At 35.9% G+C, this 24422-nt stretch overlaps 2 protein-coding genes, 1 long non-coding RNA gene, 5 other non-coding genes and 1 pseudogene across 8 annotated transcripts; 8 read left to right on the top strand and 1 right to left on the bottom strand.

Annotated features, from left to right (window-relative positions):
• Positions 1 to 516: 516 nt before the first annotated feature.
• On the top strand, positions 517 to 2554 carry LOC120118558. Its single transcript, XR_005515763.1, has 2 exons — positions 517 to 921; positions 1202 to 2554. It is a non-coding gene; the product is annotated as an uncharacterized LOC120118558 (long non-coding RNA).
• LOC120118889 lies at positions 605 to 731 on the top strand. Its single transcript, XR_005515798.1, has one exon. It is a non-coding gene; the product is annotated as a small nucleolar RNA SNORD14 (small nucleolar RNA).
• Positions 1210 to 1345, top strand: LOC120118875 (annotated as a pseudogene).
• LOC120118888 lies at positions 1521 to 1645 on the top strand. Its single transcript, XR_005515797.1, has one exon. It is a non-coding gene; the product is annotated as a small nucleolar RNA SNORD14 (small nucleolar RNA).
• Positions 1789 to 1913, top strand: LOC120118887. The gene has a single exon (XR_005515796.1). It is a non-coding gene; the product is annotated as a small nucleolar RNA SNORD14 (small nucleolar RNA).
• LOC120118886 lies at positions 2057 to 2181 on the top strand. The gene has a single exon (XR_005515795.1). It is a non-coding gene; the product is annotated as a small nucleolar RNA SNORD14 (small nucleolar RNA).
• Positions 2325 to 2449, top strand: LOC120118876. The gene has a single exon (XR_005515786.1). It is a non-coding gene; the product is annotated as a small nucleolar RNA SNORD14 (small nucleolar RNA).
• Positions 2555 to 4528: 1974 nt separating the features above from the next.
• Positions 4529 to 5338, top strand: LOC120118556. Its single transcript, XM_039138587.1, has 2 exons — positions 4529 to 4823; positions 4991 to 5338. Exons 1-2 carry the CDS (start codon positions 4639 to 4641, stop codon positions 5292 to 5294), a joined length of 489 nt encoding a protein of 162 aa, XP_038994518.1. The 5' UTR covers positions 4529 to 4638; the 3' UTR covers positions 5295 to 5338.
• A 9165-nt stretch (positions 5339 to 14503) lies between these two features.
• LOC120118557 lies at positions 14504 to 15212 on the bottom strand. The gene is made up of 2 exons (XM_039138588.1): positions 15094 to 15212; positions 14504 to 14979 (listed from the first exon to the last, which is right to left on the bottom strand). The coding sequence occupies exons 1-2, from the start codon at positions 15167 to 15169 to the stop codon at positions 14822 to 14824; spliced, it is 234 nt and encodes a 77-aa protein (XP_038994519.1). The 5' UTR covers positions 15170 to 15212; the 3' UTR covers positions 14504 to 14821.
• Positions 15213 to 24422: the final 9210 nt, after the last annotated feature.

The following is a 24422-nucleotide window of genomic DNA, read 5'->3' as shown; positions in this document are numbered from 1 at the left end:
AATATGTTAATTTATTAGATGGTTTGAATGATTTTAGGACTATTTATTTTCAGGGTTCAAGTAAAAATGCCTAAGGGAATGGGTGATGGGCCCATGGGATGAGATCCGATTATTTTATGATGTTATAAAATCACACTTAAAATTAAGTAATGCATTTAATTAATTAATTAATTTAATATTATATTAGTGATCATGTGTGTAGTTACCCATTTTAAATGGTAATATAATAATTAAAAAAAATTAAAATTCGTCACATCAGGCAATAAATAGATGATCAATTAATTATTATTTCTGATATTTTTATTTTCTAATATAATTTTAGTATAGTTAAATTTTTATTATTTTATAATTAAAATATATATAAATAACAATTAAAAGTAATGGGTTTAAAGCCCAAAAATATTGGGTGCCCCTGGCCCATGCTTTTCAGCGATGGGGAACGAACTGCAGCCATTCTTGTGTAAAACGGTGAGAAAAAAACCTAGTTTCAAATGGTTAAAACCCTAAATTCGCTCTTTATAAACCCTTATCTTCTTCTTTTCTATCCCATCAGCCTCTAAACCTTCAATTCCACACTTTCGTTTCATTTTCTTTTTTTTTTTTGGATCGATGATGAAAAATCCAAAGGCTTGTTTCTCAAAGAACATTCGCAGTGGCCGCCTGAGAGCTTTCGCCTTTCGCCGGGCTAGAGAGCTTTTGCTGTTTCACTCCTTCCTTGGATGTCTGAGAATCTTTTTCCATCTCGGTTTTCATTTTTCTTCGTTCCATCCGCTTTAATTTTTGTAATTTCTCCTAATAGCTTTATCAAAGTTTAATGTTTTTGAACAGTTCGTTCCTGATTATAATTGTTTGTTGTTTTTTTTCTACTTTGAGTTTTCTGTTGCTGAAATATTATACGATCATGTCCTGTTGTCTAAAAAGGTTAGCTGATTCTTTAAGCATTGTATTGATCTACTTTCTGGGTGTTCTTTCTTTAAAGTTTTAAAAAATTTCAATTTTTTATTAGTTCGATACTTTGGTTATTGTTGACTTTACTTGCGTGAAGATGATGCATGTTCCGTTACTTGACGTGGGTGAGGTTGATTTTTCAACAATCACTGTTGACCAAAGTGTTAAGATAATTTAAATTTGAAGCTCTTTTAGTTCAAGTTGTGAACTGAAGTGAAATATTCACGTGAGATTAGCAAATTTTATTGAGCAGGTAAATAAGGTCGATGATGATAACTTGAAAGGCTTGTTTCTCAAAACATTTGCAGTGGCCGCCTAAGAGCTTTTGCCTTCGCCTTCACCTTCGCCAGGCTTGAGAGTTTGTGCTGCTTCAATCCTTCCTTGGATGTCTTAGACCTTATATTATAATATTTGTGCTTATGCCCTTGTGCTTGAAAGGGCTGCTATTTCATTTATTCTTTTGCTTAGTTACTTAATTAATTCAATTTTGCTACACTTTCTTTCATGCCGTGATACTACTCTTATACTAGGGTATCTTTTAACATCATTAAATTTGTGCGTTTTAATGGTTTTGTTGATGATGATAAATCCAAAGGCTTGTTTCTCAAAAACATTCGCAGTTGCCGCCTAAGAGCTTTTGCCTTCGCCAGGCTTGAGAGCTTGTGCTGCTTCACCCCTTCCTTGGATGTCTGAAACTTTAACCATAATTCTTTCTAATTATTGGTTTTAAACTTTTTGTACTTTGAACATAATTTTGGTACACTTTCCTTCATGCCTTGATACTACCCTGTATAATAGGGTATCTTTTAAAATCATTAAGTTTGTGCGTTTTGATGGTTTTGTTGATGATGATAAATCCAAAGGCTTGTTTCTCAAAAACATTCGCAGTTGCCGCCTAAGAGCTTTCGCCTTTGCCAGGCTTGAGAGTTTGTGCTGCTTCATTCTTTCCTTGGATGTCTGAAACTTTAACCATAATTCTTTCTAATTATTGGTTTTAAACTTTTTGTACTTTGAACATAATTTTGGTACACTTTCCTTCATGCCTTGATACTACCCTGTATACTAGGGTATCTTTTAACATCATTAAATTTGTGCGTTTTGATGGTTTTGTTGATGATGATAAATCCAAAGGCTTGTTTCTCAAAAACATTCGCAGTTGCCGCCTAAGAGCTTTCGCCTTTGCCAGGCTTGAGAGTTTGTGCTGCTTCATTCCTTCCTTGGATGTCTGAAACTTTAACCATAATTCTTTCTAATTATTGGTTTTAAACTTTTCGTACTTTGAACATAATTTTGGTACACTTTCCTTCATGCCGTGATACTACCCTGTATACTAGGGTGTCTTTTAACATCATTAAATTTGTGCGTTTTGATGGTTTTGTTGATGCTGATAAATCCAAAGGCTTGTTTCTATAAAACATTCGCAGTGGCCGCCTAAGAGTTTTTGCCTTCGCCGGGATTGAGAGCTTGTGCTGCTTCATTCCTCCCTTGGATGTCTGAAACTTTGAACATAATTCTGTCTAATTATTGGTTGTAAACTTTTTGTACTTTACTTCGAACCATGCTGATCCAGTTCTGGTATTTGAATTGTATTTTGTCTGTTTTGCCATCTGTCTTTAGTTTTGTATATCCCAGGCCAACTGTTCCCAGTCAAACTGGCCCCTATGCAACTGAATGTTCATTTGCCGTGAATCGTTGACCATTTTGGCGAATTCAGAAACCTCCTCAACTTTATGATCGACCAACGTGAAAACTCAAAGGATAATGTCTTTTGAAGCAATAATTTCGAGTCACTAGGAGTCCGTCACCAAGGTAAACCAGATATCGTCTTCAACAGGGTCATAGGGGGCTGTCAAAGGCTTTACAACTCTCTTCCATAATCTAACATTAAAGGGCCACAAGCTCGTTGAAGAATGCTCATACATAGCAGTTCAAATATTTTTCGTTGGTGGGATTTTCCAACTGTTAGAACTTGAAGATTATTTCTATACATTGTTTGATGTTTAAATTGTTATTTCCGATTCGATGATTATTATGTTAATGCTATTGTATCGTCTGTATTAGTTTTTGTGTATTTAGAAAATTTTAAATTGATTTTGACAATTTACACAGCGTTTGAGAAAGAGAAAATCATTCATACATTATCTTGTATGAAAATTTCTATAATACTTGGATGTAGGGTTGTAAATGTACTATACAGATCGTGAGCTACTCGAGATTGATTTGATTTTGGCTCGATAAATATTCGAATCGAATGGACTCGAGCTCGAACTTGACTCGAGTTCTTAACGAGCCGAAATGAGTTACTCGATACTCGACTCGAAAAGCTCATGAGCAGCTCGAAAAAAATGTTATATTATAATTTTAGGTTTTTTAAAATTACATTATTAAAAATATATTAAAAAACATTATTGATGAATAAATATTCTTGAATTGAAAATGGTTAAAATTTATTTTTGAATAAATTTTCTTATATTTATTTTAAATTAATAAAAAAATTATTTATCTAATGACAAATATTTAATATATTTCTAATGATAATATTTGTAATAACTAATTTTTTGAATTGTTGTTATATTTTGAGGTTTCGAGTTCAAATATCATAAATATAAAGGGTTTGAGTATTTAATATCAATATATTATATTTTACTTATCTCATAACTATTTTTTTATTTGATAATAAATATAATATAATAAAAAATATGATTCAATTTAAATATTAATAATTTTAAAAAATATATCAAAACAAGTATACTCTCTCTCCTTTCACTAAGCCATCTCATTCCTTCTAATTATGTGATAAGGTTTAGAGTTTAGGGTCTAGAGTTTATGTGATATGATTTAAGATTTAGGGGGTTTATGGTTTATATTATAGGATTTAAGGTTTAGGTTTAAGGTTTATGTATTAGGGATTAGGTTTAGGGTTTAGGTTTAAGTTATGCACATGAAGGTAACATACAAATTATGCAAAATGATGTTATGCGACTCATAAATAAATCATTTGCATACTTATACATAAACATATCAACATGCAAAATAAATATACACAACTAATTAAAGAAAACAATCCTAAACATGGACTAAATTAATAGAAACCTAAATGTGATGACTAATTTAAGCTAAATATACTAATTTTAGAATGATGATTAAATTCACGTAAATGTAAAATTAAACTTACAAAATTGTAATTAAACTAATGACTTAAATACAAAATGTGCATAAATTATAGGGTCTTATATGCAATTGATCCTATTCAGTTTAACCTAAAATAATATGGAAAATAACATAAATGACACTTGAACATTCAAAACAAATAAGAAAATTTAAACAAATGTGATTGAAATACAAAAATTAAAATATAACATACCAAAATATAAATTTATTAAATATGCATATACATATTAAACTAATGACTAAATTTAAATAAATCTAAAATTCAACATACAAATCAAGAATTAAATTAGGGATTTACAAAAGGGTGCTCAAGCAGTCTAGACTTGGAGCAGTCCGCCACCTGGTATCGATGATTCCTTCTAAGGACTTACCTGCAAATTATAATGCATGCGTAGAGTGCGATATTTAGATGAACGTAGCCAAACCAATGTCCCTGAAACTTGTCCAGTGGAGCAAAACACATCAAAGCTCTTGGCTAATCAAAAATTGTTCCTTAATGGTTTTCTTGGAAATGTCTTTATGGCTAAATCCTGCAATCTCTCGATGGATATTGATTGGGTGGAACTTGTATGCCCTAACTGTTTATCACTCCTGGGAGCTTGTCCTTTTGATAATGGTGCTGCACCCATTGATGGTGCAGTTCGATTATTCAAATGCTACATTTCAGCTTGTTCATCAGCTGGTGGACCAGGGGACTTATTCAGGTGAGCACAAAACCGTTTGGCAATTAGGCACAATTACCATAAAGATATTTTGTTCTGATTTTTGCTTATATATGAGTCATTATGGTGATTAGATACCTGTGAAGAGTTGCTTTATTGCTAATGATAAATTTCTTACTGTGGGCTTAAAGTTTGCTCATCATGAACAGGAAATATAGCTTGGAAAGCATGTTCACTAATCAGCTACTGGAAAATGCAAAAGATGAATTGTCATTTCGGACTTTGGTTAGAGATTTAAAAACTAAGTCTCCCTTGTTGCAAATCGTTCTGCTAAATCCAAATTCTTGGTGCTGTTCTGGTTATTGCTTGGACACTGCTAGTGCAGCAGAACCTAGTCTAAAGTTAGATTTACTCCCTGTTATCAAGGTCAACTTTTCTGATTGTGGTGAAACTGCAGCATCTCAGTTTAGGTCCATCTCAATTGAGCTCATGATTGTCTCCTTCCTTTTTTAGCACGATAAGCTCATTAGTTTTCTGAATGGCTTAACAGATTGCATTAGTTGTTTCATATTTTGAAAACTTTTGACGCTTTTGGTCTTATGTTCTGTCTTTGTTGATAAGAATTGGGTTCTAATTTTCCCCCATTGGTCCATACATTTGTAAATCAGGGGAAATTGAAACAAGAAAAGCAAAGTCAATGGTACTACTGATATATGAATTACATGCTTGACTTGACACTAATAAAACTTGCTTGCTCTAAGGATGAAAAAGAAATATATGTTAGGATTGGATTGTCAGCTTTTATTACAAGATTCAGAAATATATATTTATATAATATAATGTTTGGACACCTGGAAGTATTCATTGTATCATTACTGTAATCTCTTTTATTCAATGTCTATTTCATTTCCGTGTTCAAGAAGTCTGTCAATGCCCTCCAACATTAACTTTTGCATTCATGTTATTTCCCCTTAAATGCTTCTCTAGTTCAGTGAATAGATTGTATGTCTATTTTCATTCGGAATTCATAGAATTCATCAGTACTAAATTTTGTTTCAATGCATTAAAATTGTTTTCCCACTTCTGCAGGGTACATGAAGATTGGATAACAAAGAATGTAGGGGATGTGGTTTGCATGTCTGCACGGCAAGTAGATGAGTTAATTCGAACTCTATCATCGACAAAAGATATATTTCCACCTTCATATAACTTTCTCCAGGGTTTACCTCTTTCATCGTTGCCACGATAGAGATTATTTTTTGTGCAATAGCTTTGATCAGCATATCCTTGTGATGCTATAGAGTCAAGTCATTGACTCATTGTAAATACAACAACAAAATTTAAACTTGTGAGTGGTCTTTTATTTTGCAAGTTCCTTTTGTGGTTGGTTTGAAGTCACCACTATTTTAACGCCAAAAATCAAATCGTCGTCATGAAATTCATCCCTTTTAAGCACCAATAGGTAATTAATTATATACAAACACATTTGTTATCCCATAACTGGACATATAGCTAAACTAAGTCAAATATATCATCTTGATTCAGACTCTGCAAGCTCTGAATTTTGCCTTTCAACCTTCTTTTCTTCTGTTTCTTCCTCTTCTTCAATGATCCTTTCCTTCTGTTCAACTGCAGCTTTCTCTATATCCTTCTTCTTTGTGTTAAGAAATTCGGTGAGACCTTGGAGTGCAACTCTGGGTTCATCACTGATCATCAGTTGTTGTGCCACTTCAGCAGGAGTAACTTCAATACTTTTAATCAAATCATCAATGCAGCCAAACAGTTTGTCATCTTTGATTCCAATATATGAAGATGCAAGTTTCCTGAATCCTGCTGGTTAACAATATCCCATGTAAATATGCACATTCATTCGCCCTGGCCGTAGCAGTGCTGGGTCTAACTTTTCCTTATGATTTGTGGTAAAGATTATGATTCTTTCGTGCCCACAGCTTGACCACAAAACTTATGACAGATTTTCAAAACTTGCCTGCGGTAATTGATGTAACAAAAAAAATTATGATCAATATAGAGTTGAAAGTAACGATGAAAGAAATAAGGCTTTAAAGAAAAAGTTAACAGACTTTGAAAACTTGCCTTCTTCAGGATTTGCAGAGCTTTGTTTCCGCGTCGACAAGGAAAGGGTATTGCAAATAAAGCTGCTGAAATGAAAATTTAGAGGCAACGAGAAGATTCAAGTCGATGGGGTCTCAATTCAAATCTCGTGAGACGTGTATAAGTGGTTGTTTGATCGGGATTTGAACAATGGGCATGCGTTTTTTTGTGTTTAAGTTTGAGGATGAAGATGAAGGCTCTGAATTTCTCGAACAAGTAGTGCTCTCAAGTCTCAACAATATCTACATCGTCCAGATATTATAAGATGATAGGACAAGTTACCTATAAAATAAGCGGGCTTGTGCAGTTCAAAACTTACCTTTTTCGGCTTGTTTGGCTAACAATTGGGCTTGAGTTGAGTTTAAAATTGAGTTTGAATTGAATTTTGAGATTGAGTTTTTTTGAGTTTGAATTGAGTTTAATTGAGTTTAGGTTTTGAGTTTTAATTAAACTTTGAGTTTAAGTTTTTTTGTGTTTAAGTCGAGTTCTAATATTATATTTTGAGTTTGAGTCGAGTTTAATAATATTTAATTCGTGAATTTTTGAATCGAGTCAAATTTATTTAGTTTGAGTCGAATTCAACAATACTCAAGCTTAACTTACACTCCTACTTGATGCAAGATGTTGCGTGAACTGTGTCAACAATTTACTTTGTCTCAAAATAGTTTATTCTTAATTTAAATCGGTAAAAACAATACCTATAATAATTTTATACCAAAATTCAAATCAATTTTAATTGGTCAACTTTTTCATTGTGTCTAAAAAAATAGGTCTGGTTTGTTTTTGATTTTTCAGTATTTATATATATTTTTAACTTTATTATATAATCTGCTATTGCACCATTATATCTAAGTGTTTTTATCGAAAAATCATCGGTGATCGATATATTTACTGATTTAACACCGATCAGATTATATTTCCCAGTCTAACACCCGTAGCAGTAAAGCGCACTCCTGTCCTGTGCTATATGTTGATTTGGCGTCACGTGGGATATAGCGCACCCCCTGTACCGTGCTATACGCTGACATGGCTTACACGTCGGTATAGCGCCCCCCTGATCCGCGCTATACACCACGTAGGGGTATAGCGCCGCCCCTGCTCAGCGACCTTTTATCTGAATAATTACATATAGCGCAGTGTAGGTACTGCGCCTTATATGGTTATAAATACCCTCCACTCCCGGTTAAGTTTCTCACATCTCTCCTCTCAACTTATAAATTAATATAACAATTTCGTCAACGAGTAATAATTCTAGTAATTTTCTCATATTTAATTTAGAAGTTCGTGCGATTTTTCGTTATAAATTTTTTTATTATACTTATTGTTTATTATGATTATTTGAAAAAATATTATACTAATTATTTTCAATTAATTTTTGTGTTTGTAAAATTGAAAAGTAAGAGCATACGTCAAAATAGTTTTGCGGTGCATGTAATAATATAAAATTATATTATTTAAATTATTTACGTTGATATGTAAAAAATTTATTGTATTATATTTTCGTTCATATATAATTTATTTAATCAGGTTTGTTTCAGTTATTTTTTTGCAGATATAATATTGCCGCACTTTTAAACTCAAAGAATGGCTTTCAGCTATTGTTTATTATGATGGTGAAATTCGAGAAGATAAAATCGACGTTGTTTTCGTATCAAATGAGTGTGTTAAAATATCATTCAAGAGAAACATAACTCTTGAGGAGCTGATAACGAAGATTTCGAGGAAGATTCATGTTGGAAGTAGTAGAAAAATGTCGTCGTTGAAGTACAAATTTCCAACATCATTGTTGCCATTAACTTATCATCGTTCGAACTTTCGAACAATGATGATGTTCAAATGATGGTTGAAGCTCAAAGTAATTATTCAGAAGCCGCTATTGAGATGTATGCACATTTTGTTCAAGTGTGTGCTGTTCGGGGTCAATCATTAAGCTCCCACTATGGACTGGCTAAACAAGTTGATCAAGTTGACAGGCTGACTACAGTAATGTGTAATGATTTTAATGCCATAATGGGGAGACATTCATCCGTAACTCCTTACGATATGTACCAAAGTGGGTCCACGAATAACCCGTATGGCAACACCGCGTCCAGTTCAAGGGGAAGACATTCATCTGTAAATTTCTTTGACCATATGGAGATGCTATCGACACAACCATTTGTGTAGTTTCTATTTGACACGATGGCTTCAAGCTCCAGGGGAAGGCATTCGACTGCGAGCTTTTTCGATCTCAATGTCGATATGCCTTCCAGTTCAAGGGGAAGGCGTGCAAGTAGTAGGTTCTTCGACCTAAATGTGGAGAGCATGGAGGAACCATAATCTCTACCAAAAGAACCGCTTCGTGAGCCTGGTGTGGATGGTGCTGAGACTGGACTATTCATTCACCCAGAATCACCACAATTCAACTCCGATGATGATGAAGTTCTAGGAAATGTTGCACAAACTGACCCTTCTACACACATGTATGAAGCTGATTATGGTGCAATGTACGAGCCATAATTTGTGGATATGCCTCATCTCGGTGACTATGAATATTACTTATCAATAAATAATGGTGAGTTATATTTAGGCATGGATTTTTCAAGCAAAGAAGAAGAAGTGATGGCTATAAAAAATTACAATATCCGTAATTATGTTCAGTCCAGAGTCAATCGATCGACGACCAAAAAATATGTATGTTATTGTGCCCGACGCGAAAACGGATGCAATTGGATGGTTTGCGTATCGAAAATGAAGAGGAAAAACAACATATGAGAACTAACAGTATACAACGGTTCTCACACATGTTGTACTGGAGGGGCCAACCAAGATTATCCTAACTTGGACTCAGAAATGATATGCCAAGCCATTATGCCCAAGGTAAAAGCAAGCTCTCATATAGATGTTGTTGTGTTGATTTCAGCTATACAATCGAAGTATGGGTACGCTGTCTCCTATAAAAAAGCTTGGTTGGCAAAACAAAATGCCATTGTCAAACTTCATGGCGAATGAGATGCATCTTATAACGAACTTCCAGGTTGGTTCAGGCTGGTGCGGATGTTGAATCCTGGGATAATTGTGGACTTCGAAAGCTCCTATACATACCATAATGATCGAGTTCTTTGCGATCGAAGCCAATTCTACCAGGTTTTTTGGAGTTCCCCACAGTGCGTTAATGCTGCCAAATACTGCAAGCCTGTGGTCCATATCGACGAGACTTTCTTGTATGGAAAATACAAGCAAGTTTTATTATTGGCAGTTGTCCAAGATGGCAATCGCAACATTCTTCCAGTTGCTTTTTCACTTGTCGAAGGAGAAGATACAGATTCTTGTGCTTTTTTCCTCCGAAATTTACGTGCACATGTTATCACGAGGGAAAACATCTGTGTCATTTCAGATCGCGGAGCTGGGATCAAAGTAGCAATGGAGTCTTTGGGTCCAATGTGGTAATCACCCTTTGTCCAACATAGGTATTGTCTTTGACACATTACTGCGAACTATCATGGAAGGTACAAGAAGAATGATGAGCGTCAATTAATTGTGCGCATAGGTAAGTGAAACTGATGTAGTTTGTTTTCTTTCAATCGTTTTAATTTTGCAAAGAAAGCAAGTTAGTAAGTTATACATTTTTTGATTAGGTTACGAACTACTTCCTCGAATATTTGAATCAATGCTTCAAGATTTGTTGGCAAAGAATGAGGAAGGATATGATTACATCAGCCTCATCGATAAAGAAATGTGGACGAACGCATATGATGGTGGATATCGATATGGACACATGACGACCAACTTGGCTGAGACAATCAATTCAACCTTAAAGGGTGCACGTCACTTACCTGCAACAGCTTTGGTAAAAACTACATATTTTTGTTTGGGAGTGCTTTTTGCGAAGCTCAGGGGACAAGCTCAAACATGGATGCAAGGCGGTCATATCTATCACCCTAGATTAGTTGCTGATCTACAGAAAAAAATTGCTGCATCAAATGGAATGTCTGTAACAAGCTTCTCTAGAAGGCATGAAATATTTCGTGTCACAGAGTTACCGCGACCTCTTCAAGGGATTGAAGTTGTCGTTAAGAGTAAATCTAAGGGACAGAACGTGCGACTACGGGTTTTTTCAAGCTCTGAAGTATCCATGCTCTCATGTGATAGCAGCTTGCTCCCATACACGTCAATACTATAACCATTTTGTGGATCCCGTATACCTACTATATGAAGTTTTTAAGGTATACGAATTTGAGTTCCACCCATAGTTAATGACAAAGACCCTGATGAGGTTTAAGATTGGCTTCCGATTGTACCAAATCCGAGTTTATTGAGGGAGTGTGGTCGTCCAAAATCCAATCAAATTCATTACGATATGGATATTCGAGAAAGATCTAGACAAGACAGAAGATGTGGGCATTGTAGAAACCCATGACACACTAGAAAAACATGTCCACTTCTGTTGCCATCAAGTAACAATTGATGAGGAAATGATGTATTTGTTTATCAAATAATAATTAAATGGTAAATGATAACAAAATTATAATAACTGATATTAAATGGTAATAAACAAATTTAACTAAAATACATTAAAAAAAGTCTAACAAATTTTTAAAAATACGGTAAGTATTAAATGAGAAATAATAAAAAATTACAATTTAACAAAATAAAGTAAATACAAATATATAAAAAAATCTATTGATGCTTGCGTCGCGAATGTGTTCCGCATGGCGGTGGTTGTCGGTCTCAAGGAGGATTTCTTCGTATCACTGGTTCTGACTCCTCGCTATCATCATCATCGTCGTCGTCGTCGTCGTCCTGAACATGTACATTAAGTTGATGAGGAGCTTATGACGATGAAACACCTCCATAGAATAAGGACCCTGGAGGTGTATGACTGACTATCCCACCGGCCTGCGCAAACTAGGAAAACTCCTAAAACCCAGACATCGCTGAGTGTGAAAACTATATATGAGGTATCTGAGCTGCGGCCATGGGTGATGAGGCTGAACCCGCCAGATATCCATCATATGAACCCCAAGTCAGATATGCAAACATAGACCCATAATAGCCTCCAGGAGGGGTCATCTATGACGGTGGCACGGCGGGGTCATAAAACCAGGTGAAGGCGGCGGCGACGACATCTGGTAATGGAAAGGCGACTGTATCATATATGGCTGTGGCATCATAAATAACTGCAGTGGCTACTGTGAAGGTTATGCTGGTATAGCTGAGGATGAACCGGAAGCACCTGTTCTCCGTCCACGAGTCGGGGGACGATGGTGCTATGTCGGTGAACGTCTCTGTCAACGTCGCGGAAAGGTCTGCCCTTGTGCATCCTCGGGAAGCAGAAACAGTTTCCCGTTACTGTTGAACCACTCATAATAACCATAGTATACATCAAGAGGTCATCAAAAATGGGCTCTCTACGGGGAAGGCGCCGATATCGATCCTCCCATAATACGACCCACTCATGATGCCTCACCAGCCAATTTGTATATGTCTTGTCGCGTCTATCTAAGCTATGCAACTCGTCCATATTGCGAGGTGCTTATGGAATTGGTTGAAAACAACCAAACTGCCTGAGCACGCAATCAGTAGAGTGCCACTCGACAGTCGCATAACAGATCAAAGGGACCATCGCCATCCAAACATCTGATGGGCCTATCAACTCAGGTGAGATCACCTCCCTCACATCTTCAGTACAATATGGCACCCATTCAAACTAAAACAAATATTATATAATTTTTTATCAAAATAATAATCTAATTATATAACTATAATCTAAAATCGATTTTTAAACATTAAAATTCATACTTGTATGCCAGCCTGCTGATCGATGAGCACCCTAATTTTTTCTAAATCATCAGGTAGCTCCTGATGATTTTTGCTATTAGTAGACCACCTATTCAAGGAAAAAAAATTATTATACGCTGTATAAATTTATTAATATACAAAATCAGTTTTATAATTACCTCAGAAGTAGTGGAAATACGAATGAGTTCTTCACAACGGGACATAAAAAGGGCAATCGATACCATGCCCAAGATTGCAGCAACAGGAGACATCCGCCGATAGCATTACGCCTGTAGTCAGTGGCTCCACAAATCTCCTTGTACAGCAAAGCCAAAACTGCCGAGCCCCAACTGAATAATCCGGCCAGACGAAAGTCGCTAAGATGTCGCAACCACATGCAGTGAACTAGGTTGCGCGATTTGTCCGGCATCAGCAATCCTCCTATCAACTGCAGTATGCATGCCCGTGTATACATCTTAACTTCATCCTCAGAGGCGTCTGCGCTCAACTCCCGAAAATTGGCATCTAACTAATTTAACGGTATCCTACCTCCGATAAAACTTTTTGGGAAACGTCCTAGATTATCCCAGCACAAAGTAGTCCAGGAACCCTGCGAGATCCCTGATATCATATCTCCATCCACCGGAAGCCCTAGGTGCATAGCAACATCCTCAACTGTAATCATGTACTCTCTGCACGGAAGATGGAATGTGTGGGTCTCCGGCCTCCACCGCTCTACTAAGGCAGAAATAAGGTCTGGTTCTATCTTGCAATGACCCTGATATCTACCTATGTAACCAAATCCAGCCTATACTAAATACGACAAGACACGGCTAGGTATCACTAACTTAAGATTCCTAATAAAAGGATCTAATACACAATCCTTCTCCTAAAATTAAATAATTACACAAATTAATTCTTAATCTAATAATCATGCATTAAATAAATCAACAAATTATTACAAATAATTTAAATTAAATTAAAACGTTAAAATGTTATTGTATTAGAAAAGTGTCGAGATATATGATTTCCATCCAAGCAAAGTTGATCGCCTTCCATTATATATCTGCAAAAAAATTATATTAGTAAAATATTAAATAAAGTAAAATGCTTAAATAAATTAAATACATAATATTAAAAATATTATAAAATATACCTTAAACAGAGAGAGTATTTGAGAGAATATGGTATGATTAAAGTAATAGAGGAGGGGGTATTTATAGGGATGAGTGGGGGGGTAATTAAAGGTATAGCGCGCCCCCTGTATCGCGTTATACCCCACGTGTCAGATAAACAACTATAGCGCGGATCAGGGGGCGCGCTATACCCACGTGTAAGCCATGTCAGCGTATAGCGCGGTACATGGGGTTCGCTATACCCCACGTGGCACCAAATCAGCATATAGCGCGTGACAGGGAGCGCACTTTACTGCTAAGGGTGTTAGATCGGGAAATATAATCTGACCGGTGTTAGATCGGTAAATATACCGGTCACCGGTGATTTTTCGAGAAAAGCGCCTTATATCTCAGGTGAGAAAGCAAAGCCTTGTAGTTTCATATTCGGTTTAATGACTGAAACATGTAGGGATGGACCGATGGGGTTGGGGTGTGGTCTCACCCTATAGACATTTTAAATTCCCTTATTTTTTAGTTTTTTTTATATTTTTCATTGATCATCTAATTTCTTACCCACTAAAATTTTATAACTTCGCACCCTAAAATTTTTAATATAGTTTCTTAAGTTCTCACCTTCTAACATAAATTTCACTATCTGTCCTTGTATTTACTTGCATGTACCCAATAAACTAAAATACTAATACAATCCAAGGTTTCTTATAAAAAAATCCAAGGTTTTTCCACGCATGTTTTTTTACTTACAAAAAAAAAAGCATAAACCCTAGAGAATATGTGAATATACCTGATTCTATGGTGACAATGCTTGATTCTCACATTTACGAACCATTTCTCGTTTTATCCTTTCTACTATGTAGAAATGTATATATAAAGTGAGAACAAAATAACTGAACAAATTGAATATTTTTTTAATAATATGGAATGATTATATGGTATCTATTCAGATTATTTTTTTAATATATGAATAACGCACACATCCGGCAACTGTTCGAACTCATGTCATTGTTGTTGGACTGTAGTCCATAACTTTGGTGATTAATTGTGGATCGGAGGCTTCCTTGTTGCTGGAGTGTAGTCCATAGATACTAATTCATCAACCTTAACATGATCTTCTCCATGAATTTCTGTAGCGGTATGCACTTGATCATCATGGAATACTTTCTGAGGTTTCTTATCCACCGGCATATTTCTCGCTGAAAAACAATAAACAATAAGAGTTCAGATTGACAGATTGGATCTCCTTCTCCATGTACCTATCAAACTAATAGATATTAAACTACATAAAGCTATAAGATTCAAAACTTTACCCGTAGCTGTTTTAGAGATGAAGATGAAGATGAAGAAAGCAACAAGAAGAATATGCTTGCAGGAAACCCTAGCCATGTATATCACTTCGTTTTTTCTCTTCTTTTTTTCCCCTGGATTATTTATCTTTGCTGTGAGAAGCATATTAAAGTTGGGTTGCTCTTATATAGAAGCAAAACTTTATCAAATCCAACATATTGAATCGAAAACTAAAAGTTTGTCTGATTCGACCTCTGTTGGGTGTATAAAACGGACACAGGGTGGGGTGATGGACCATTTCATGAAGGGAAAAGCCACGTGAATTGAGCTCGATTCATCAGCTGGAGGGGTCCTCCTTGTCCTCGAAATGAAAAACATACGCAAAACATGATTTATACGGCTAATTCAGGCCTTGAAGAGGAGATGTTCATAAGGCAGTTTATCACCCGAAACGCAACAAAAAATGAAAATCACCAGGACTGTGATGTGACCTCTCTCAAGTATATGCTTCCGGGAACAACAGCACATGAACTTTAGGTATATCATTCAGGCTTCTGTTAATGAAGCTGAGATTATGTTGATTCTTTTCTATTATGGTCGATTATAGGAATAAACTGGACAGTAAGATAGATCTGTAAAAATGAAAAAGACGGTCAGTGTCCGTTAAATGGACATAGACGGTAGATGAACATGCGAAGAAAGTAACGAGTAAAACAAATGAAAAAATAAAAAAATAAGAATGACTAAATTGTAAAAGGTGACTTTATTAAGCAGTTTAAGTGGTAAAAGTAAATAGCGTTCTTCATAGAAATTTTAGATTCAAGCAGTTATGTCTGTCGAGTATGTGTCATCAATTATAACAAAATTCTGAATTAGATATTACCTTATAATCACTTCATGAAATCATGATAAACTGTTAAATAGGTTTTCACATATGTAGTTGACTTGAAAGAAAAAAGAGGAGACAAGAGAAATGTGAATGGGGCTACCTTGTGCTCCAAACCATATGACAATCTCTTGTTGTTAGTAGATGGAAGGATTGTGACCATGTCTGCCCTAGTGTAGCATCCGATGACTTGAGTTATGTATCTATATATTTTATTATGTTTTAATCACCTTTATAATATTTTATATTTATGTCAATTTTGATATGATAGTAGTTTGTATTATATAAATAAATAAAATAATTACCCATGATGTCCACAAATTATTATCCTCATTTTGTATTGGTCTTTAAACTTTAACATGTTTTATATTAGTTCAAAAATTATGATCTATTTTTAAATTAGTCCCTAAAATTTGTAATATTCTATGTTGATCTTTAAATTATCAATATCATTCTATTTCAGTCGTCCCGTTAATATATCTTTTACTTTATTAGTTAAAAAAGTAATATATTTTTGAAGGACATGGAAATTGAACCTGTGACCTTCTAAAAATTTCATAGGACCTTAAAAAATATTTTTTTTTAAATTAGGTCATAGGTTCAATTTTCAAGACTTTCAAACAATCAATAAAGTTAACGACATATTAATTAAATGATCAAAATGAGATGATATTGATAGTTTGATGACTACTATAACATGTTTTAAAGTTTAGAGACAAATCTAAAATGAGTGTTATAGTTTGAGGACTTCTTGTCTCAATAACTCTAAATTTATGTTTGCTATTTTCAACAGGTGGGTAAAATACATAAATTGTCACTAAATTGTGCGGGATGATCTTTTATAGACACTAAATTTTAAAAACTACAAAATTAGCATTAAATTATCAAAATTATTATAAAGTGGTCACTACGTGTTATAAAATATTGATAAATTTCAATAAATTTAAGGATCATTTTGTATAATGACCACTTTATACCGGTTTGATAAAATTTAATAATTATTTTGTGACTTTCGAAAATTTTGAGACTGAAATGATGATCTTCACATAATTTAGTGACCAATTATATACATCATAATATTATTAGGTCTCTGTATTTGATCAAATTCTTTCAAATCTCGAACCAAGGGCCATCAGCACCGCTCGTAGTTTGATGCGTATGAAAAAATGGAACCTCATCGGGGATGAGAGACTGACAGCATGCCAAAGCAGGCAGGAATTGATTGACAAAAATCACTTGAAAGGATCATTGCCTTTACAACAGCTGATTGTTCCATTTATGTTGCAGTCTGGCATGAGCCGATGCCGTGGGAACCAGCCATGTGGTGCCAAAACTTGATGGCAATCACGGTACAATTATTTCATGGATTTACCCTGCAATAGACAATAATTCTACTGGTAATCTTTCATGTACATAGATCCGAATTCCATGAATTAAATTCTTCAGCTCGTTTGCTTTAAGCTTGTTTAAACCATGAACTGGAACCCTATTAAGGATTATAATATCAGAAACCAGGCAACTCAAAAAGAATAAAACCAACGCCAAATGTTTTTTTACATCAATGTTATAAATGACTGACTTGTCACGATAACTTTCCTTTCTTTATATGACTAAAACAATAAGACCAACGATGTTTTATTTATTTATAACCAAAATGACGGAAGGAATAAATTAGTAACTCACACAGTCATATAATTTCACCTCAACAGAGAGACCAAAGTCCCCATCACCATCTCTTTTTATTCAACACCGAAGAGTTTAGATATCTTCTCCGGATCAAGTGTTCGGAAATCCAATGTAGACATAGACCTGCGGTACTGAGGATTGCCCAGGTTGTTCTTGATATCCTTTATAGAAGCCTGTAACAGAGTGAAATTCTGAATGTTTTGAGTAGCATTCGGATGAGCCTATGTTCACGCAGCTGCTTTCGGGTTCGAACGTAGAAGCGGAGAAACCGATACCGGAAATACGTCTTCTTTATGATTGATCTGCTTCACTAGATAAGAGCTGCTCGTCTTCCATTTCCTTTCTGCTTCTCCAAGTAAGATAAAAAAAATTGATCAGTAATCAATTATGTGACAACCCGGAATATATATATATATATATATATTTGATTAAGCAATTTAGTGAAATTTGAAGATTAAATTAAAAGTTTTCAAAACTTGTAGGTTATATTGGTTATATATGCTTGCAATTGGTTATATATTGGTTACCCTTGAAGTGTCGGCATAATATTGGTTATATATGCTTGCAATTGGTTATGTAAAACAGAAACCAATTGCTCTAATTACTCCTTCAGCACCCTACTTCCAAACCCGATCCCGACGTCGTCCGGCCACCGATTGTCGATTTGAAACCACCATCGTGTTCGTCTTCGACCGATGAACAAAACCCGTAAACCAATTGAAGTGAAACACGGTCAAACGTCGTAAATTCTGATTCAAAGTTTCGACCTTTTTTTAGCACCACCGCCAGGAAAATCTTAAATTCATCGCAGATCGTTGCTCCGTTTTTGACACCTCCCGCACCATCGTGTTCCTTGTGTCGTTTCGAGTCCGCCGGTGTCCTCCTTGTCTCCGTCGTCGCCGGTGCGTGAGGGTGGTGAAGCAGTCGAAGTTTTCGACGTGTTGAAATCGAGCTCTCCGCCGTTCAAAATTTTGAACCGAGCCTGGTAAGTGTCTCTGTAGGCTACTGCACGCTTCTGGCGCGTGTGGGTAGTTTCTTGAACCGGTTTGACCCGACCCGTTGACCAAAAAGTTAAATTTTTCGAAAATTTACATTTTAAATTTTTCGAAATCCTGAATTCGAATCCGAAGTCCATTTTTCCAAATTCGAACCCAAAAGCCTTGAAATTGACAGTCAAACCCATTGACTTTGACCAAAAAGTCAAATTTTTTTAAAAGTCATATTTTATGTTTTTCGACGTCCTGAGTCTGATTCCGAAGTATGTTTTGCTAAATTCTAACCCGTAGTATTTTTTATTATTTATTTAAGATATGGTTATGGAATTGATCTAGTAAGATATTTTATAAAGGTACTCGTGTTTCACCTGATCGAGGATCAGTTAGGTCTGGGGTTGTCCGTTCGTCAGATTCACCCGAACCACATACTACGAGAATTACCCATATATTTCCGTAAATTATTTAAATAAAATTTAAGATTATTCATATTAGGATTCCAATATGGATTTTTTCGATTCGTAGGATCTAGGGCTGCAGCAGAGCGTGATCGACAGACTCAGTAGTAGGCTTCCATATCTGATTTCTCAGACTGTTACAGGTGTGTTTTCTGACAGTGTTACATTACTGTTTTAAAATATATATATATCTGAACACTGTGTATTTGATATCTTATTTATCGCATATTTCTGATATGATTTCTGGTTACGGTATTTTATATCGATTTCTGAATACTGATTATCCAACATCTGAATTACCGTATATTACTGATTTGATTTCTGATTTCTGATTTCTGTATTTTTGCTTATGGTTTCCAAGCATGAAACATTCTTATATTTTTAAAGGATTATTCATTGTTTTCACTCGAATACATTTATGTTCATTACTGTCATTGGGAGGGGTAATGTTGGAGGAAGATTATCTGCATGCTCCTCGGCTTTGTATTCAGGGCTTTACTGGTTGTGCGGGGTGTATGGTTATGGGGAACCTACATAAACAGATTGTGAAAGGATGGTGGTAGTGTTCATGTTTTTAAAACATGTTGCATAAACCAATTTTACCGAAATATTTTATTAGTATGTTTTTTAGACTGTATGGAACACACTGGGCTTTTTAGCTCATTATGTAAATTTTAACCTTTTCAAATAACAACAGACCGTAATCTAGCAGATTTGGCATCAAGGGAGATCAACTACTTTTACTTTGTACGAACATATATCTCCATATATTTTCAGTTATATTTGGTGACATGTATTTTGCTATAGTATTGAATATATTCGTATCACTGATATTTTATTCTGTAAATGTTTTATAATGTTTCTGTGATATTTTGATATGTATGTGTTTTATATGGTTTTCTAAAATATGTATTAATATCTATTAATCGTATGAATCCTTATCATGAAAAAATTTCACATATTACTGAGACATGGATTTCAACGTTGTTTTAAATATAAAAAGAATTTTTGAATATGATAAGTAATCACCTAGACATGGGCATAACGTCCAGTCCGGGTGTAGGAGATTACATTTGGTAGTATCAGAGCTTTCATTTTTAAACACTCGGATTGTGGATGAGTCCTAAACTCTGGATTTTTAAGAATTTTGATATTTTCAAAAACGTGTCACCTTATTTTATGAATTATTTTTATTCGATATCCCTGATGCTAGTTTAAATTATGTTTCAAATTCTTTTTGTAGAACCTTATAGATCGAACGATGAGTGTTGCTAGAGGTCGTAAGACATGCCGTGGTAGTGGTCGAGGGTGAGTTGCCCGACCTCCTGTTACGATAGATGATCCGATGTCACCACGTGATCTTCCTGTTTTGCATGTAGATCCAACCATTTCTCATGATGATCTGATTACTCCTGTGAGAGACCCTCATGTCACTGAAGATGAAGATACTGACATGAATGAAGATGCCATTAATAGAGTTGTCTTTCGCATGTTTCAGAGAGCTGCTAGAGTCCCTAGTAATATGACTGCAGTAGAGATTTCGAATTCCTTGGTGGCTGTTGGAGTAGTTCCATTTGAGGTTATTACTGGTGGACCTCCGACAGACGCTGAGTATTGGCTGGAGGATATTAAGAGAATTATGGATGAGATTGATCTGAGGCCTGAGCAGAAGTTAAAGAGAGCCCTGACTATGCTGAAGAAAGAGAGTTTCAGATGGTGGAAATCGATTTCTTGTAGTATTCCGAGGAACCATTTAACATGAGATCTTTTTAAGACGCGTTTATGGAGTCGCTACATCGGAGAGAGATATCTGCAGGAGCGACGCCATGAGTTTCAAAATCTGGAGCAGAGTAATATTTTTATTATGGACTATGAGGTTGAGTTCATCCGATTGAGCTGATATGCTTATGGACTTATTGACAGTGAGACAAATCAATGCTTGAGGTTCGAGAATAGACCCAAGTATGAGATCAAGAGTCGAGTTGCTACCCATCGGGAGAAGAATTTTGATGTCTTGGTTGAGATAGCCAAGACTACAGAGGAAATAGATCGATTGGGTATGTAGCGCAAGAGAGATAGAGATCGAGCTCAAGTCCTATTCAGGAGGCCTTCTGGTTCTGTTGATTCTTCTGCACACCCCAACAAGAGAGGCAGGGGTGAGTCTTTTCAGAGAGGCGGTGCGAGTGTCAGACCTGTTGCATCTGGTTCTTCTGTTGTTTAGCCTTCTAAACATGGTGGTTCTTATGGGTCGCAGCCTTTACAACCATGTGATTATTATGGTAGACCTCATTTTGGGGAATACATGAGAAAATTAGGTACCTATTTTAGATGTGGTTCAGGTGGCCATATTGTAAAGGATTGTCCAGAGTTAACTCATTCAGTTCATACACTAGTTAGTACTCCCGCTCGTACTCAGGGTACTATTCACACTCCGACAGGGAGTCGTAGTCAGGGCAGAGCACCAGGATCGGCTAGTAGATGCCGAGCATCTCAGAGTAGGGGTCCAGTCAAATATGAGGTCAGACAGCTTGCATTGGTTTACACTGCTAGACTTTGACAGGATCGCGATGGGCCTAATGTGATTGCAGATACTGTTACTATTCATTCAGTTCCCTACTTTGCATTGTTTGATAGTGGTTCTACAAATTTCTATGTATCGTATTTTATTTCTGAGGGTCTGAATATTCCTGTTGAGAATACTGAGAATTCGGTGACAGTTAAAAGTCCCTTAGGCAAGTCTATATTGTTGGATCGTATTTTTAGAGAGTGTCCTATAGAGATCAATGGGGAGATTTTTTTGGCCGACTTGATGGAGTTACATTTGGAAGAGTTTGATTTGATTCTCGGCATATATTGGTTGGACAAACATCGAGTTAATTTTGATTATGAGACAAAGAGAGCTGTTCTGAAAACCCCAGATAACATAAAAGATTGTAATGATCGGGGAACGTCGTAGATTTTTAACGAATGTTGTGTCTGCTTTGGTAGTTGAGAAGATGATCAGGAAAGGTTCCGAGGCATTCTTGCTTATATTTTGGACACTAGGAGTTCTTAATATGATATTGAAGGTATCTGAATTGTCAAGGAATTTCCCGATGTTTTTCCTGAATAGTTGCATGGATTATCGCCGGATAGAGAAGTTGAATTTGAGATTGAAGTCTATTCTGGTTCCACCCCGGTTTCAATGGATCCTTATCGTATGGCCCCAAAGGTGCTTAAGGAATTGAAATCCCAACTCCAGGAGTTGTTGGATAGGGGAGTTATTCGACCCAGTATATCACCGTGGAGAGCCCCAGTTCTCTTTGTCAATAAGAAATATGGGACACTGAGACTCTGTATTGATTATAGGAAACTGAACAAGATCACGATTAAAAACAAATATCATCTTCCCAGGATCGATGATCTATTTGACCAATTTCAAGGGGTTTCTATCTTTTCAAAAATAGACTTGAGGTCTGGTTATTACCAACATAAAGTGAAAGATTTTGATATTCTAAACACTGCTTTACGTACTCGGTATGGGCATTATGAGTTTTTAGTGATGTCATTCGGGTTAACTAATACCCCTGCTACTTTTATGGATCTGATGCATCGGGTATTTCGACCTTATTTAGACCAGTTTGTAGTTGTGTTCATCGATGACATACTAGTGTATTCTCGAACTAAAGTAGAACATGAGGAGCATTTAAGGATTGTTCTACAGACTCTAAGGGAAAATAAGTTATACGCTAAGTTGAGCAAGTGTGAGTTCTAGCTCAGCAAAGTGAATTTTCTTGGACATATCATTTCTTCTGATGGTATTCGGGTGGATCCAAGCAAAGTAGAGGCTATTCTGAATTGGAAGCAACCCAAGAACGTCTCTGAGATCCGTAGTTTCTTAGGCTTAGTTGCTTATTACTGTAGTTTCATTAAGGGGTTCTCCCTTATTGCAGCTCTTCTGACGAAACTATTGAGGAAAAATGTTCCATTTGTCTGGTTTGAGAACCAACAAGCTAGCTTTAAGAAACTGAAGATTGTTCTAACTCAAGCCCCAGTGCTGATTCAGCCTGAATCTGGGAAATATTTTTCTATCTACAGTGATGTTTTTCACTCTAGATTAGGATGTGTTTTGATGTAAGATGAGAAGGTTGTCGCTTATGCGTCACGTCAGTTAAAGCCGCATGATCGTAACTATCCTACTCATGATCTAGAGTTAGCTACCGTGGTTTTTGCTTTAAAGATCTGGAGACACTACCTCTACGGGGAAAAGTGTTATATCTATACCGATCATAAGATTTTAAAGTATATGCTTACTCAGAAGAAATTGAATTTAAGACAGCGTCTCTAGTTGGAGCTTCTAAAGGACTATGAATTTGAGATAGAGTATCTTCCAGGGAAGACTAATGTAGTGGCTGACGCCTTGAGCCGTAAGGCGATATAAGATCTCAGAGCCTTATTCGCCAACTTGAGTTTATTTGATGATAATAGTCTGTTAGCAGAGTTGCAGGTTAAACCCAATTTTTCCGAGGATATTAAGGCTAAACAGCTCCTTGATAGCTCATTTCTTCTCATTATTGAACAAGTTAAGCAGTGATCGAGTTCAGAATATAATTTGGATCAGGATGGTATTTTGTGCTTTCACAGTCGTTACTGCGTCCCTAAAGATAATGAGTTGAGACGGGTTATTCTTCAGGAGGCTCATAGTAGTCCTTATGCTATGCATCCTGGAGGGGGAATATGTACAATAATCTCAAAGAGCGATACTTTTGGACTGGCATGAAGAAGAATTTTTCAGATTTTGTGACAAGGTGTTTGACTTGTCAGAAGGTTAAAGCAGAGCACCAGCATCTATCTGGATTGTTACAGTCAATTAAGATTCATGTGTAGAAATGGGAGCACATTACGATGGACTTTGTTACAGGTCTTCCTCTCACTCATTCCAAAAAGGATTATGTTTGGGTGATTATCGATCGACTCACCAAGTTAGCTCACTTTATTCCTGTTCGGGTTAATTATTCTTTGGACAAACTGGCTAGATTGTACATTTATGAGATCATTAGACTTCATGGTGTTCCGTTGTCTATCATATCTAACCGAGATCCGAGGTTCACTTCCAGGTTCTGGAAGGCTTTGCACGAGGCTCTGGTACTCGTTTGAATTTCAGTACAACTTTTCATCCACAGACTGATGGTCAGTCTGAACGAGTTATTCAAGTGTTAGAGGATATGTTACGGGGTTGTGTGATTGATTTCCGTGGTAGTTGCGAAGATTTTTTGCCATTAGCTGAGTTTACTTACAATAATAGTTACCAGACAAGTATTCGTATGGCACCGTACGAGGCTCTGTATGGA

Source organism: Hibiscus syriacus, unplaced genomic scaffold, assembly GCF_006381635.1.
Source record: "Hibiscus syriacus cultivar Baekdansim isolate YM2019G1 unplaced genomic scaffold, ASM638163v2 tig00110328_pilon, whole genome shotgun sequence".
In the NCBI taxonomy this organism is placed as follows: Eukaryota; Viridiplantae; Streptophyta; class Magnoliopsida; order Malvales; family Malvaceae; genus Hibiscus; species Hibiscus syriacus.
The sequence above is the reverse complement of the archived record's forward strand: the minus strand, read 5'-3'. Positions and strand labels throughout refer to the sequence as shown.

Bases quoted from the DNA above. Each gene is read 5' to 3' on its own strand.
- LOC120118556 (XM_039138587.1), top strand. From the start codon at position 4,639: ATGGCTAAATCCTGCAATCTCTCGATGGATATTGATTGGGTGGAACTT. The intron at 4,824-4,990 runs GTGAGCACAAAA...CATCATGAACAG, and splicing joins GGACCAGGGGACTTATTCAG to GAAATATAGCTTGGAAAGCA.
- LOC120118557 (XM_039138588.1), bottom strand. From the start codon at position 15,169: ATGGCTAGGGTTTCCTGCAAGCATATTCTTCTTGTTGCTTTCTTCATC. The intron at 14,980-15,093 runs GTAAAGTTTTGA...ATTGTTTTTCAG, and splicing joins CATCTCTAAAACAGCTACGG to CGAGAAATATGCCGGTGGAT.